This window comes from Bolinopsis microptera, chromosome 7 (assembly GCF_026151205.1).
Source record: "Bolinopsis microptera isolate Bmic1 chromosome 7, MBARI_Bmic_1.0, whole genome shotgun sequence".
NCBI classification, from domain to species: domain Eukaryota; kingdom Metazoa; phylum Ctenophora; class Tentaculata; order Lobata; family Bolinopsidae; genus Bolinopsis; species Bolinopsis microptera.
The window spans coordinates 11,415,132-11,427,710 of NC_087078.1; the positions used below are offsets into that span (position 1 = coordinate 11,415,132).

Sequence of the window (12,579 nt, forward strand, 5' to 3'; positions counted from 1 at the left end):
ACTAGCTATAGCCGGGTAGTAATTATCGCTCTAATTACGTAGCTATCTGAGTATCCGGTATCTGAAGAAGCTGGGAGGAAGTCATACCTGTCACACTAGTGCGAGAGAGAGGGAGAGAGAGCTCTCCTTGACCATACATTGATTATCCCATATCTGGGCCTGGGCTATCTTGCTGCATTTTACAGACCCCATTATTGTAATATCTGAACACAATCAACCTGTATTGTTTGGTGTTGGAGCTGTTCTTTGTCCTGAACCGTCTGTAATTGTTGATGTTGTTTGGTTGTGAACTGTTGAAGAGTGTTTTGTGGGGACTGTTACTCACTTGTTCAGTTGTCTCTCCAGCGCTGCTTGTGTCTCGCTCACAGAACTCTTTTATCTAAGTAGTTACTGCGTATATACAATTTATATACATTTTATGTACATTTTATGTACAATGTATTCAGTGTACTTTATGGTTGTTAAGCTGATCTGTCTGTTCATGGACTGCTCGTACTGCATCATTCAATATGTGGACTGTGGAGCTGTGTGATTGATATTAGATTGGCTTCCAATGTGATGAATCTGCTATAAGTCCATCAGTCTACCCTATAATAAGCTAGATTAATCCGCTACTACTAATGATCAGATTGTATTACTCAACTTAACTGAAGTTGTAATTTTAAAGTACATTTTCAACAATAGCTGTGTGCGTCAACTCCCAAGTCTTTATGCTTATATAATATGATGATGATCACGTAGTTTAAGTAACTTTGTATAGCTGTGCCCATGCAGTTGCAGCTTCTTATCGTACCCTATTCGTGCAGAGTGTAACCATAATGTTTGTGTCCTAATTGTGGACGTCACGTAGAATCCAGGTATGTGAGTTATGTTATCTGTCATTTGAACGGCCGTACGTAATGACGTCAGGGCGCGTGTGTTGTTAGTCTAATCGGTCTTTGAAAACTGTTTGGTATCAATACATCGTTTTGAAACTTTGTTACTCGCCAAAACATACTTAGTTGTGCATTATGTCACATTCAACCGCCATGACTCATAATTCATGTACATTAAATACACTACACAATATACAATTTACACTACATGAGTTGGTGGTACCTGAGTCATTTGCACTTACCTCACGAATCCTACTGGAGTCAGCTCAGTTTTATTCTGTACGTCATTCGTTCTGACTTAGTTTTTAGAGCCTGTTTTGTAGGATGAGCTGTTTGTTGTGTCAAGCTCCTTTTTAATCGAAGTGCAATAAAGTGCATTAACACCTGCATCGCTGGTGGGTATGTTTTATTGAAACTATAGTCAATAATGCTCTACAAACTGTAGTTGAATCTGACAGGTTCTAAATCGTTCGAAGCGTTTTGAATCGTTCAAAGCGTTATATCGCCTTATTTAAGCTAATGGATCTTACTGTGAGAAAAGACATTATCTTTTACTTGATTTTGTTGTGTTTCTAGATTCCGTATTTATGTTGTGTTTTGAGATTTTGCTGTGGCCATGATTTTAATCTCTTTTATAGTTTGAGCAATTGTTGTCCTTTTTATTGAAATCTTTCATAAGGTCTAGTAAAATAAAGACATTCAATTCTTTATTTCACGATTTTGTAGATTGTGTGTTATCTGTAAAGAGAGCTGATAAGAGGACACCTCCTATCAAAACGCACAGGTAAGCCCACGTTATCTATTTTTAACTTTCAACTTTATCTATTTTTAAATTCAATATCTATTTATCTATTTATCTATTTATCTGTTTTTAAATTTCAACGATATTTTTAAATCTTGATTGTCAAATCGTTTTGTACACGATTTTAAAACGAATAAATTATCTTCTTTTGTAAAACCGCCATTGGCGCACCAATTGATTAGTGGTATGCTAATTTCTATATCGTATTCTGTTTCAGTATGAAGTTGTAAGGTATATCTGAAGCATCACCATGACCGAACCGTACGAGGTCGATCTCGAGGTGGGTAATTTATTAATTATTCAATTAGTTACTAATTATTGAGTGGACGGAACAGTTATAATTTTAAAAAAAGCTACGGAAGAGTTTTCTAGTGTTATTCCATTACAATTTAATAAAGGCCAAATATTCGCGTGCTATAGTTCAAGTTTTGTCCTGATGGTTGGTAGTATAGGCTCACCAGCACATAAAATTTAAGTTTGACACGTTTTGTTTTGACGTTCTTGTTTTGATTACTTGTTCTACAGAATTAATGACCCTTACCTAGGGCCTAGACTAATCTCCCTAGAAAATTAATTACCGTCTGTCGGTCTGAAACAGTTTATAATAGTTGATCAAGTATTCATTGTGCAGGATGTGGCAGTGGCTTATTGTGGTTTGGACGAGGACGTGTCTGCAAAACCTCCTCTTCACACTCGTCTACTTTTCCAGTTCTACAAAGTACGGAATGTTTTTTAACCTTTTCTTGTCTTTACAACTTATCTGAGTCTTTAAAACTTCTCCTTTCATATTCGTCTCTGTTTGATAAAATCCTATGTTTAAAAGTTTGGAGACTTTAGGGGTTACTGTACTATTAACTTATTAAGAGTCTTTAAAACTTCTCAGTGGAGGACGAGTGTCCGTTGGAAGCATATCTACATCCCCTGTCTAGTGCTCTCCGTCCTGATTGTAGTCAGTGTTGTGACTACAGTTGTTGTTCTCAACGTTTTGGTGAGTATTGTAGTCAGTATTGTGACTACAGTTGTTGTTCTAAACGTTTTGGTGAGTATTGTAGTCAGTATTGTGACTACAGTTGTTGTTCTCAACGTTTTGGTGAGTATTGTAGTCAGTATTGTGACTACAGTTGTTGTTCTCAACGTTTTGGTGAGTATTGTAGTCAGTATTGTGACTACAATTGTTGTTTTTAATGTTTTGGTGAGTATTGTAGTCAGTATTGTGACTACAGTCGTTGTTTTCAACGGTTTGGTGCGTATTGTAGTCAGTATTGTGACTACAGTTGTTGTTCACAACGTTTTGGTGAGTATGTTGAGCACTTTATCTACTGATAAAATTAGATACCAGTTTATCAGTTTATTCTCACTATCTATGAGTCATAGATAACATTTAATCTGTTTATCATGATGAAGGCTGAGTGATTATTAGATTGTTAGTTTGTTTCTTCATCAGATAATGTACCTAACACAACAGCCTAATTGTGATTACATTTCTTTTTGTATTCTTCTAAAATACTAACGTATTACAACAGAAGTCCATCATCATAATAATCTTTACCGTATTCATCAGAAAAACAAGCCAAAGGTCATAAAATCTGCAAATGATTTAAGAGACTACAGAGCAATAACCTTAGAAGCGAACAGTCTTAGGATGCTTTTAGTGAGCGATCCTAATGCCACCGAATCTGGTAAGAAAGTTAACATTAAGGAGCTCATATTAAATCTCGTGTTCTAACTGCTTGACTGATTTATCGCTTCTTAATACTTCTCTAAATAAGAATTTGCTGTGAAAGTTCTAACTTTCGTACACTATCAAACTTACTATTGCTCACTCGTATTGACTTACACTGTATAGTCAGGGACGAAACGGAATCTCGTTAGCTTTTCGTGTTAAAAGCGATTTCTCAACGGTTATCAACTCTCTAGATGATTCTTAAAACATTTGGACTTCATTGCATTTTTGAAATAAATGCAATGAGGGCGTTTTCGGCCACACCCTTTTTCAGGGTTTCGCGGTCACTCGAATTTTTGTATATCAGCTCAGGAAGGTCTAAAAGACTATTCTGATACACCAAAATGTGCCTAATAGCCACATTTATATACAACTTATGAAGCGACATATACTTTAAAATGCTTCGTTTCGGAATTATGGCCGAAAAACGGTTTTTGGCTTGACGCAGTTCATAATTTCCGTGATTTTTGGCATTTCCGCCTAGGAAGGTCGTAGAAACTATTCTGATATACTAAAATGTACATAATGGCCACATTTATGTACAACTTATGAAGCAACATATACCCTAAAAGGCTTACTTTCGGAAATGTGGCTGAAAAACGAATTTTTGTCGAGCGAACAAGACAGTATTCACAAATGCAAATGGGCTATTGGACTGTTAACTAAAAAGGTCTTAAAGAAGACTCATGAGGAACATAGCATTTGTCACAAGATGTAAGATGACTCACTTTGTGTCCAGAAACACTCACAAAAATTGTAGAATAATCTACTTTATTGGGCATCTCTCTTAATGGGCCAGGACAGCAGCATATTTGTGTCTTACGAAAGGGCAATTTTTCAAAATGACGGTTTCTTTAGTAAAGGTCAAAGTAAAGGTCAAAGGGTCAGTTGCTAACAGCAAATTGTTTGCAATTGCCGACTCATGCACATCATATACTCAAAAACGTTCACTTTAGGAGTGATTAGTAAATAAGTTTAACTATACTGCATGATTTGTGAAAACTCCAACAATTTTTCATTGGCACCAATTTAGCCAAAATGTAATGACCAAAATTCAACTTTTAATTTATTCATTCCATAAAACCGTATTGTTGCTTGACCGCTGACCAGTACCCCACTTTATAATTATAATTGACTTCACTGCCTCGACCAATATTGGTCTGTAATCCCTGGATTGAGATCTGTTGGCTGCTGTTTAATTTAGCTCATTTACCATTTAAATAGTAATACCGCAGTGGTTTGGTTCGCATAGATTTTCCCATCGTATGATAATGTGTGTCATTCCCTCGTTTTTTAATCAAGTGGTTACTAGCTAGCTCTTTTGTTATTACAGCTGCCTCGAGATCTTATCTAGGGCACTAATGCATTAGTACTAGAACACTAGAACTGTAATTCTAGAACTTCAGATTAAGATTACTTGACTGAATGGCAGGGTTCGAGATTCGACTCTAAAACTCTCAGTTTAGGAGTGATTAGTAGATGCATGATGTGCGAAAACTCCAACTAGACAAGGATCATGCTTAATCAAAGTGTTCCTCGACTTGAACTTAAGTATCGTAAGCCCAAACTGGAGTTTGGGCCACTGAATCGAATACAACCTGATATTAATTTTAGGATTTCGGGAAATTCATTCAGATTTTTATTCTTTGGTTTTTCAATTGTGCTACGAATCCGAGTTTGAGTTGATAACACCGAATTTCCTGTTTGACTCTCAAAGAGAGGAACCAAGGCGTAGGTTCCTCTTTTTGGCTCTGAGATCCAACTTTAAGATCGGACTTCGGAGATCATTGCGTCGGAGATCATGTAAGTGTAACATCAGTAGTCAGTACCGGTGATCAGACTTTTTTGCTTGATATTGGACCTATAAATCTAATGATATATTCGAAACAGCACGGGATTTAACCAAGGTTAATTTAGATAAGATATACCAGCTTTCGGGGTTACAAGACCCCACGAAAGGCAGGCAGAGCATCCTAAATCCTCATGCTATCCTCACGTTGACCATCTTGGTCCATACCCCAGCCTCTCGTTAGAAAACAGCTACTAGGCCCGATATCCGTCCCTTGTCCCGTAGTACTAGTGCCCTGTAAGTAAGAGATCGTTCAGATTTTGGTCATTTAGACCCCCTCCCCGCTCTAAAATCCACTTTAGCACTTTACCCAAAGCTGGAAAAATTTCACATGTGAAACCTAAATAGCTAAATCAGCATCTCGAGACCTTCTATTATATAAACCCCGTGATCCTACTATAAGCTTATAACTTATAAGGCATTGCATGCCGAAATTAAGATCCACCTCAACTGGTGATATGAACCTGGTATGTTACCTGAATGCCCTCAGTCAAATCTCGAACCCTGCTAATGCTATTCTGCCAAGTAACCTTAATATGAGGTTCTAGAAATACAGTTCTAATGTTCTTAGTTAGTGCCCATGCCCCAGATAAGATCTCGAGGCAGCTGTAATAACAGAAGAACTAGCCAGTCACCACTTGATTAAAAAACGAGGGAATGACACGCATTATCATACAATGGGAAAATCTATGCGACAAAAAAAGAATATGGGGTCATTCTGAAGTGAGAACCAAACCACTGCGGTATTATAGGAAATTAACTAAATTAAACTGCAGCCAACAGATCTCAATCCAGGGATTACAGATCAATATTGGTCGAGGCACTTAAAGTGGGGTACTGGTCAGCTGTCAAGCAACAATCTTGCCCGGATCCAGTGCCGATTTATTTTCGGTGCGGTATTCTTGGTACATATATCATGGTTTCATGGCATGAATATAAATAAAAAGTTTGAAATTGAATTTGGGTCAACAACGTTAATGTGGCTCTAGCTATGTGTTGGTTCAGCCGAATTAATTATTATGTTTAATCAAGTTTATTTTTCTCGTTAGTTGTCATCCGGCTAAACATTAAGCAACTTATATTGCAGTACCATTCATCAATTTGTATATCAAAATATGTCATTGTAATTTTGCATGGCTGAAATGTAACGCTTGATTTATATATACATGTATATAATGATTAATTGAATTTTCAAATAAAATAAAAAAACACATTTTATTTAAATTGGTGCCAAGGAAAAATTGTTGGGGTTGTCACAAATCATGTAGTAGTTATTTACTAATGACTCCTAAAGTGAGCGTTTTTGAGTATATGATGTACATGAGTCGGCAATTGCGAACAATTTGCTGTTAGCAGCCGATCCTTTGACCTTAAGAAACCGTAATTTTGAAAAATTGCCCTTTCGTAAGACACAAATATGCTGCTGTCCTGGCCCATTAAAGCATTAAGAGAGATGCCCAATAAAGTAGATCATTCTCCAATTTTTGTAGGTGTTTCTGGACACAAAGTGAGTCATCTTACATCTTGTGACAAATGCTATGTTCCCCATGAATCTTCTTTAAGACCTTTTTAGTTAACAGTCCAATAGCCCATTTGTGAATACTGTCTTGTTCGCTCGGCAAAAATTCGTTTTTCAGCCACATTTCCGAAAGTAAGCCTTTTAGGGTATATGTTGCTTCATAAGTTGTATATAAATGTGGCCATTATGTACATTTTAGTGTATCAGAATAGTCTCTGCGACCTTCCTAGGCGAAAATGCCAAAAATCACGGAAAATATGAACTGCGTCAAGCCAAAAACCGTTTTTCGGCCATATTTCCGAAACGAAGCATTTTAAGGTATATGTTGCTTCATAAGTTGTATATAAATGTGGCTATTAGGCACATTTTGGTGTATCGGAATAGTCTTTAAAACCTTCCTGGGCTGAAATACAAAAATTCGATTGACCGCGAAACCCTGAAAAGGGGTGTGGCCGAAAACGCCCTCATTGCATTTATTTCAAAAATGCAATGAAGTCCAAATGTTTTAAGAATCATCTAGAGAGGTGATAACCGTTGAGAAATCGCTTTTAACACGAAAAGCTAACGAGATAGCCTTTTAGAACGGTTGGGATCCGACTAGTAATTGTTATCAATGAAAGAATGCAAATGATCATATATGAGAAATAATTTGCCTTGGTTTCAAACCCCAAACATGAATAATGAGCTCCAAACATGAATGATGAGCCTCAAACATGAATGATGAGCCTCAAACATGAATGATGAGCCCCAAACATGAATGATGAGCCTCAAACATGAATGATGAGCCCCAAACATGAATGATGAGCCTCAAACATGAATGATGAGCCCCAAACATGAATGATGAGCCTCAAACATGAATGATGAGCCTCAAACATGAATGATGAGCCTCAAACATGAATGATGAGCCCCAAACATGAATGATGAGCCTCAAACATGAATGATGAGCCCCAAACATGAATGATGAGCCTCAAACATGAATGATGAGCCTCAAACATGAATGATGAGCCTCAAACATGAATAATGAACCCAGCATCTCCTCAGCATGTGCGGCTGCTGTAGCAGTTGGTAGTTTCGCTGAACCAGACGACCTTGGAGGACTGGCTCACTTTCTAGAACACATGTTGTTCATGGGATCTGGCAAGTACCCTGACGAGAACCATTTTGAGACGATCGTTCAAACAGACGGTAAGAAATTAGAAGATGATTAAAATTTTACATGTGTCAGATCAATTAAATGGAAATTATTCAACCAAGAACAATAAATACGAAAGGAAAGATTTTAAAATGAGCACGGATTATGAATACTTAACGATCACAGCTTACTTTTAGGTAATGGGTACACCAATGCTTACACCTCGGATGAGGTCACGGATTACTACTTTTCTACTCGCTTCAAGTTTCATGATATTATGGATGTCTTCGCACAGTTCTTTATAAGTCCACTATTGGATAGGGACTCAATTATAAGGTTTGTGAATTACAACTTTATTTATGCATTGTATATATAGATAGACTAACCCCCCTACAGCTAATATAGAGCGTCGGCACAGAGTGGCTTAGGGTTACTGAAAAGGAGATAAGCACCTCAGGCCATCCCAACGTTCGGGAGAGACCTGTCCTTGTATCTTGTTGTATTTGTATATATATATATATATATTGGATTAAATATGTGTTTACTAAAATTGAATCATTTTTTGTGCTTTAGTCTAAAACCTTTTGCTATACTCTTCATTTCTTTGATCTTGTTTTCTTTGATCTTCTCAATAAAATTCCATTTTATGAACCCATTCATATAATTAAATTAAATTATTAAATCGAATTCATATATTTAAATACATTCATTCATACGGTTAAATATCTTTAATTTCAGATTTAAAAATTAAATAATTTCAGATTTAAAAATTAAATATGATTCCTTTTGCAGAGAAGTTTCGGCAGTAAACAGCGAATGGCAGAGAGAGTTAAGTTCTGATGCCTGGACTTCATGGGATATCATGAGGGTGCTCTCCAATGTAAAACATCCTTTCCACACGTGAGATAATTAATAAATAATAATAATTTATTGGTAATAATATTTATATAATTATTCATGATAATAATTAATTATCTAATAAGATACTTGAGATTTTACATTTGATGGATGAAAATGGGCAGAAGCTGAAGAAAACTGTCTAAAATTCTAAAACATCTTTGAGGAAGATTCATCTGATCTTAGGGGGGGTTTTTGCTCAAATACGAGATGTCGTGCAAATGACTGGAAATAACGTTGAAACGAAATCTCTATTCCAAAGTGCCCAAGCTTCAATATGGGTGGCTCGCGCAAGTTTTCTTACCAAATCAGAAAAAATATTATTGAAAGTTATTCGTGCTAATCTCGTCATACTTCAGTATAGGTGCCAACTGTTTTTCTTTTGATGGAATTGACCCATGAGTATAAAACTTTGTTGCTGCAGCAATAATGCAAGTGTGCACTGCATTGCACATTCGAGGTCATTTCATCAAATTTTACATGTTTGTTTTTGTGAATGTTATGATACAGAATGATATTGGGGTGTATGCCAAGTATGGCTAATATGTACTTCATTCAATTACATAAAATGACATTATTACAAACAAATATTTCTCATACGTTTTAATTAGCATTTCATATTTGCTACCAAGTAAATTTTTTTTAAAAATTCAATAACTGAATTATGACTTTTAACTTTAAAAATGATGGGAAAACGATAACGTTAATTACCTCTTTCACTTGATATCAGTTTGTTTCCGATGATCAGTTTACTCAAACAAACACACTGTTTAGAACTAAAGAACATACCTACGTCTCAAAAGTGACTGCACCAGCACTCAAATTATAGTCTCATCATCTGATGGTGATGGTACTAAAGAATTGACCAGTGTCTGTTGTGAACTGTCGCGATCTGTTATCGATTACCGCTTATTTGTATCGGTGGTTGTTTCTGTGTATTAGGATTGGTAGGAGCATACTTACTTCTTAACCGCGTGTAATGAAGCATAATGATTTAGAGTTTGTTCCATTTGGTATTAAATATTTAATTTTAACCGCCTCTCCACTCCACTTATATCCCTAGTTCAAGAGCGAAAGCTTCTGAAACTATCGTCACATTTATTAATAATGTTCCCAGAACCCCATTTGTCTTAAAACTGCCATTTGGTATAGTTTAACTGTTTCTCAAAACGATTAGGGTCTCATTAAAACTCTTTGTTATAACTTGTATGTTTTATACCAGTATATGTTCGCATATAATGACATGTTTGTTTACTGTACTCGCTAGATTGAACCACAACTCTATTGTCTTATATTCCACCGTAAACATTTGTCAAATATATGAAGTTTGTGATCTTAATGTCCTGTTTACTTCAACCATTAGCGTAGGTTTATAATCTCGAAGTTTAAATTTCAAGAAATTAGGACGCCCTTGCTCTTTTTATTGTTACTTTCAAAATAATTTTGACTGGTCATGTTTTGGGAAAGATTTCCGGACTCATGTTAGTTTACAATGTAGTTTCAATGTAGTACTAGTACTAGTGAGAAGAAGGAGGAGTTGTGGTTAGTTGGGCATATTTTTCTCACCACAACTTTCGTGTATATACCTGTGCAGGTATGAGATTATAACTGTAATGGTTCTAAGTGAAGGTAGGGGGATTTATTACTCATTCATTTCTGCAGAAATTTGTGGAGGAAAAAAAACATTTTGCCACATTATTCGCCACCCTTGACATTGAAATAGTCTTTTGGCTTTTGGAAATATTCTCAGGACAGGCAAGGCTATCATCAAGAGAGGCCTCATTACTGGCTACGTAGCTGATAACCTCGGCCGGTGCATCTTTCGTTCACTGTGACATATTGCATACTTAATTTGTGTTCGGTTTCATTCCCTAAAATCAAATTAATATCAGCCCTTCCCTTTACTCTATTAGTATTGCAATATTATTAGCTCAAAATAAGGAACGTTATGCAATAAAATAAAGATGCAGCTATTTACAGTACAACCAAAAATTACTCAGAGCGCAAGGGTGCAGCATTTAATCATTGAAAAGAACCCTAAGTTGTGCATATTGCAACATACTGCCCGCATAACCTCACCAACCTGCAATATCATGTGTTTGACTGCTCAGTTGTAAGTTTTTACTTAAAGCTCGCCAGGTTCCATTACTTGAGCAGCTCCAACTGATCAGACATCTCAAACCCAGATGTTCCGATCCCCTTTCCCCCTCATTCCCAATATACACAATTTAATTTGTGACGTAAGTAGCTAGGCATTAGGCAAGTATTATTTTAATATATGCATATGACTTAATTAATATATTAATGGGCCATGCATGATGGATGTGATCTCACTCCTTGGAGTATCCAGTAATGACTATGTATTAAAACATATAGAACTATAAATCGCAACATATCCCTCCCTCCCTGCTTCTTTGATTATAATGATATTAAACATCGGAGAAGACAATTTAACGTACTTACGCTTAGGATGATCCGGCATGATAATATTCTAATATTTGATATCAAATTTTGATCATGCCGCACGTTGTGTTGTTAAAATTGTGGTCTCAATTTTAACAAAATTTGGCTTTTTGAATTGGTAGGTACGGTCCGCAATGATTCTTCTATTGTTAAGACTGTAGTGTTCTATTACGGGGGTAATATTCTCTGGAAAGTAGTTTTGTTTTTACTGACTCCTAATTTACTAACACCTGTTCAGGTTCATCTAGCACTTGTTTTACAAACAAATGATCAGTGAACTTTAATTAACCTGTTCTATTTTCCACGATAACCATACTACTTACTACGGTGGAGTTAAACGTCCCATTTCCTTCCACAATTCATTAGGCTTTAGTTTTTTAAACACGCTCGGTTTTTAATGAGACCGTACAATTTCAATCATCCAGGGCCTGCCGGCTCCAAGGTTCAAAGTCGGCATCATTGAATGTGATTTTAGGCACGCACGTTTTTCAGACCTCATCCTATAAGTTAAGAGTAAAGTTACGACAAACTCACTGTCGGTAGTTATAGTTATACTCTTTGACTCACTATGGATAGTAACTCCTAACAGGTGTGGTGCCAGAGCACCCTGTCATTCATAAACCGCTGAATACCTGCAGCATCATTAAGTGACCTTAGTGGACCACAGGTTATCAAAGTAGGTCCTCTTGAGATGAACAATTATAGTTTAATAATAACTTATTCATTCTATCAAAAGTTCTCGTCGCAGATCTGTAATGACCATAGATTGCACTATGGGGAGGGTGGTGCTTTAGTTATGGTAATTCGGAAGGTCAAAGGCTTTACTTTTAAGATATACAATACGTCTATCTGGAGCCCCTTTGCCTTAACCTATTACTCTATTATAGCGTTTTCATTTTTCTGTTGCCAGTGACCAGTTATTAGCAATGGTTGTCAGATCTCTGTCTTAGCTATAACCTGGCATTATGCCTTTCCTCGATATTGATTTGGAGCGTGGCACTGTAATACTCTATCACTATATTAGCCCTCTTCAGCAACGGTATTTAGTTCTTTCAGCGTAAGGTGTCTAGACTTCACGAGTAAGGTTCCTTGACAGTAAATGTGTTTCTGTCATAACCTGCTCAGAACCACGACGATCTGCACGGTGACATAAACAAGGCATGTTGCTTACTGTCACTAAGGGTTGCTGGGGGTTACTGTCACTAAGGGTTGGTGTTTTTATATTACAATTCCAAAGTTTTCAGAACCTTTTTGTGTAATAATTCACCGGCCACTGTCAAACAGTTAGCTCTGATCCAGGTATAGCTACTATTACTTAA

General features: G+C 36.5%; 1 protein-coding gene across 3 annotated transcripts in view; it reads left to right on the forward strand.

Annotated features, from left to right (window-relative positions):
* Window positions 1–804: 804 nt before the first annotated feature.
* The window catches only part of LOC134818889 (uncharacterized), a 67,240-nt gene continuing 55,465 nt past the window's right edge, over window positions 805–12,579 (forward strand). Inside the window, exons 1-8 of one of the 3 annotated variants that reach the window (XM_063828596.1) lie at window positions 805–1,659; window positions 1,895–1,957; window positions 2,309–2,395; window positions 2,561–2,665; window positions 3,239–3,356; window positions 7,810–7,953; window positions 8,098–8,236; window positions 8,693–8,800. In XM_063828596.1, the coding sequence (XP_063684666.1) occupies window positions 1,928–1,957; window positions 2,309–2,395; window positions 2,561–2,665; window positions 3,239–3,356; window positions 7,810–7,953; window positions 8,098–8,236; window positions 8,693–8,800 (731 nt within the window). In that variant the 5' untranslated portion in view covers window positions 805–1,659; window positions 1,895–1,927. Of the gene's footprint in view, window positions 1,660–1,894; window positions 1,958–2,308; window positions 2,396–2,560; window positions 2,666–2,795; window positions 2,819–3,238; window positions 3,357–7,809; window positions 7,954–8,097; window positions 8,237–8,692; window positions 8,801–12,579 lie in introns of those variants that run through there. The other 2 variants (XM_063828597.1, XM_063828600.1) reach the window with 2 other exon arrangements.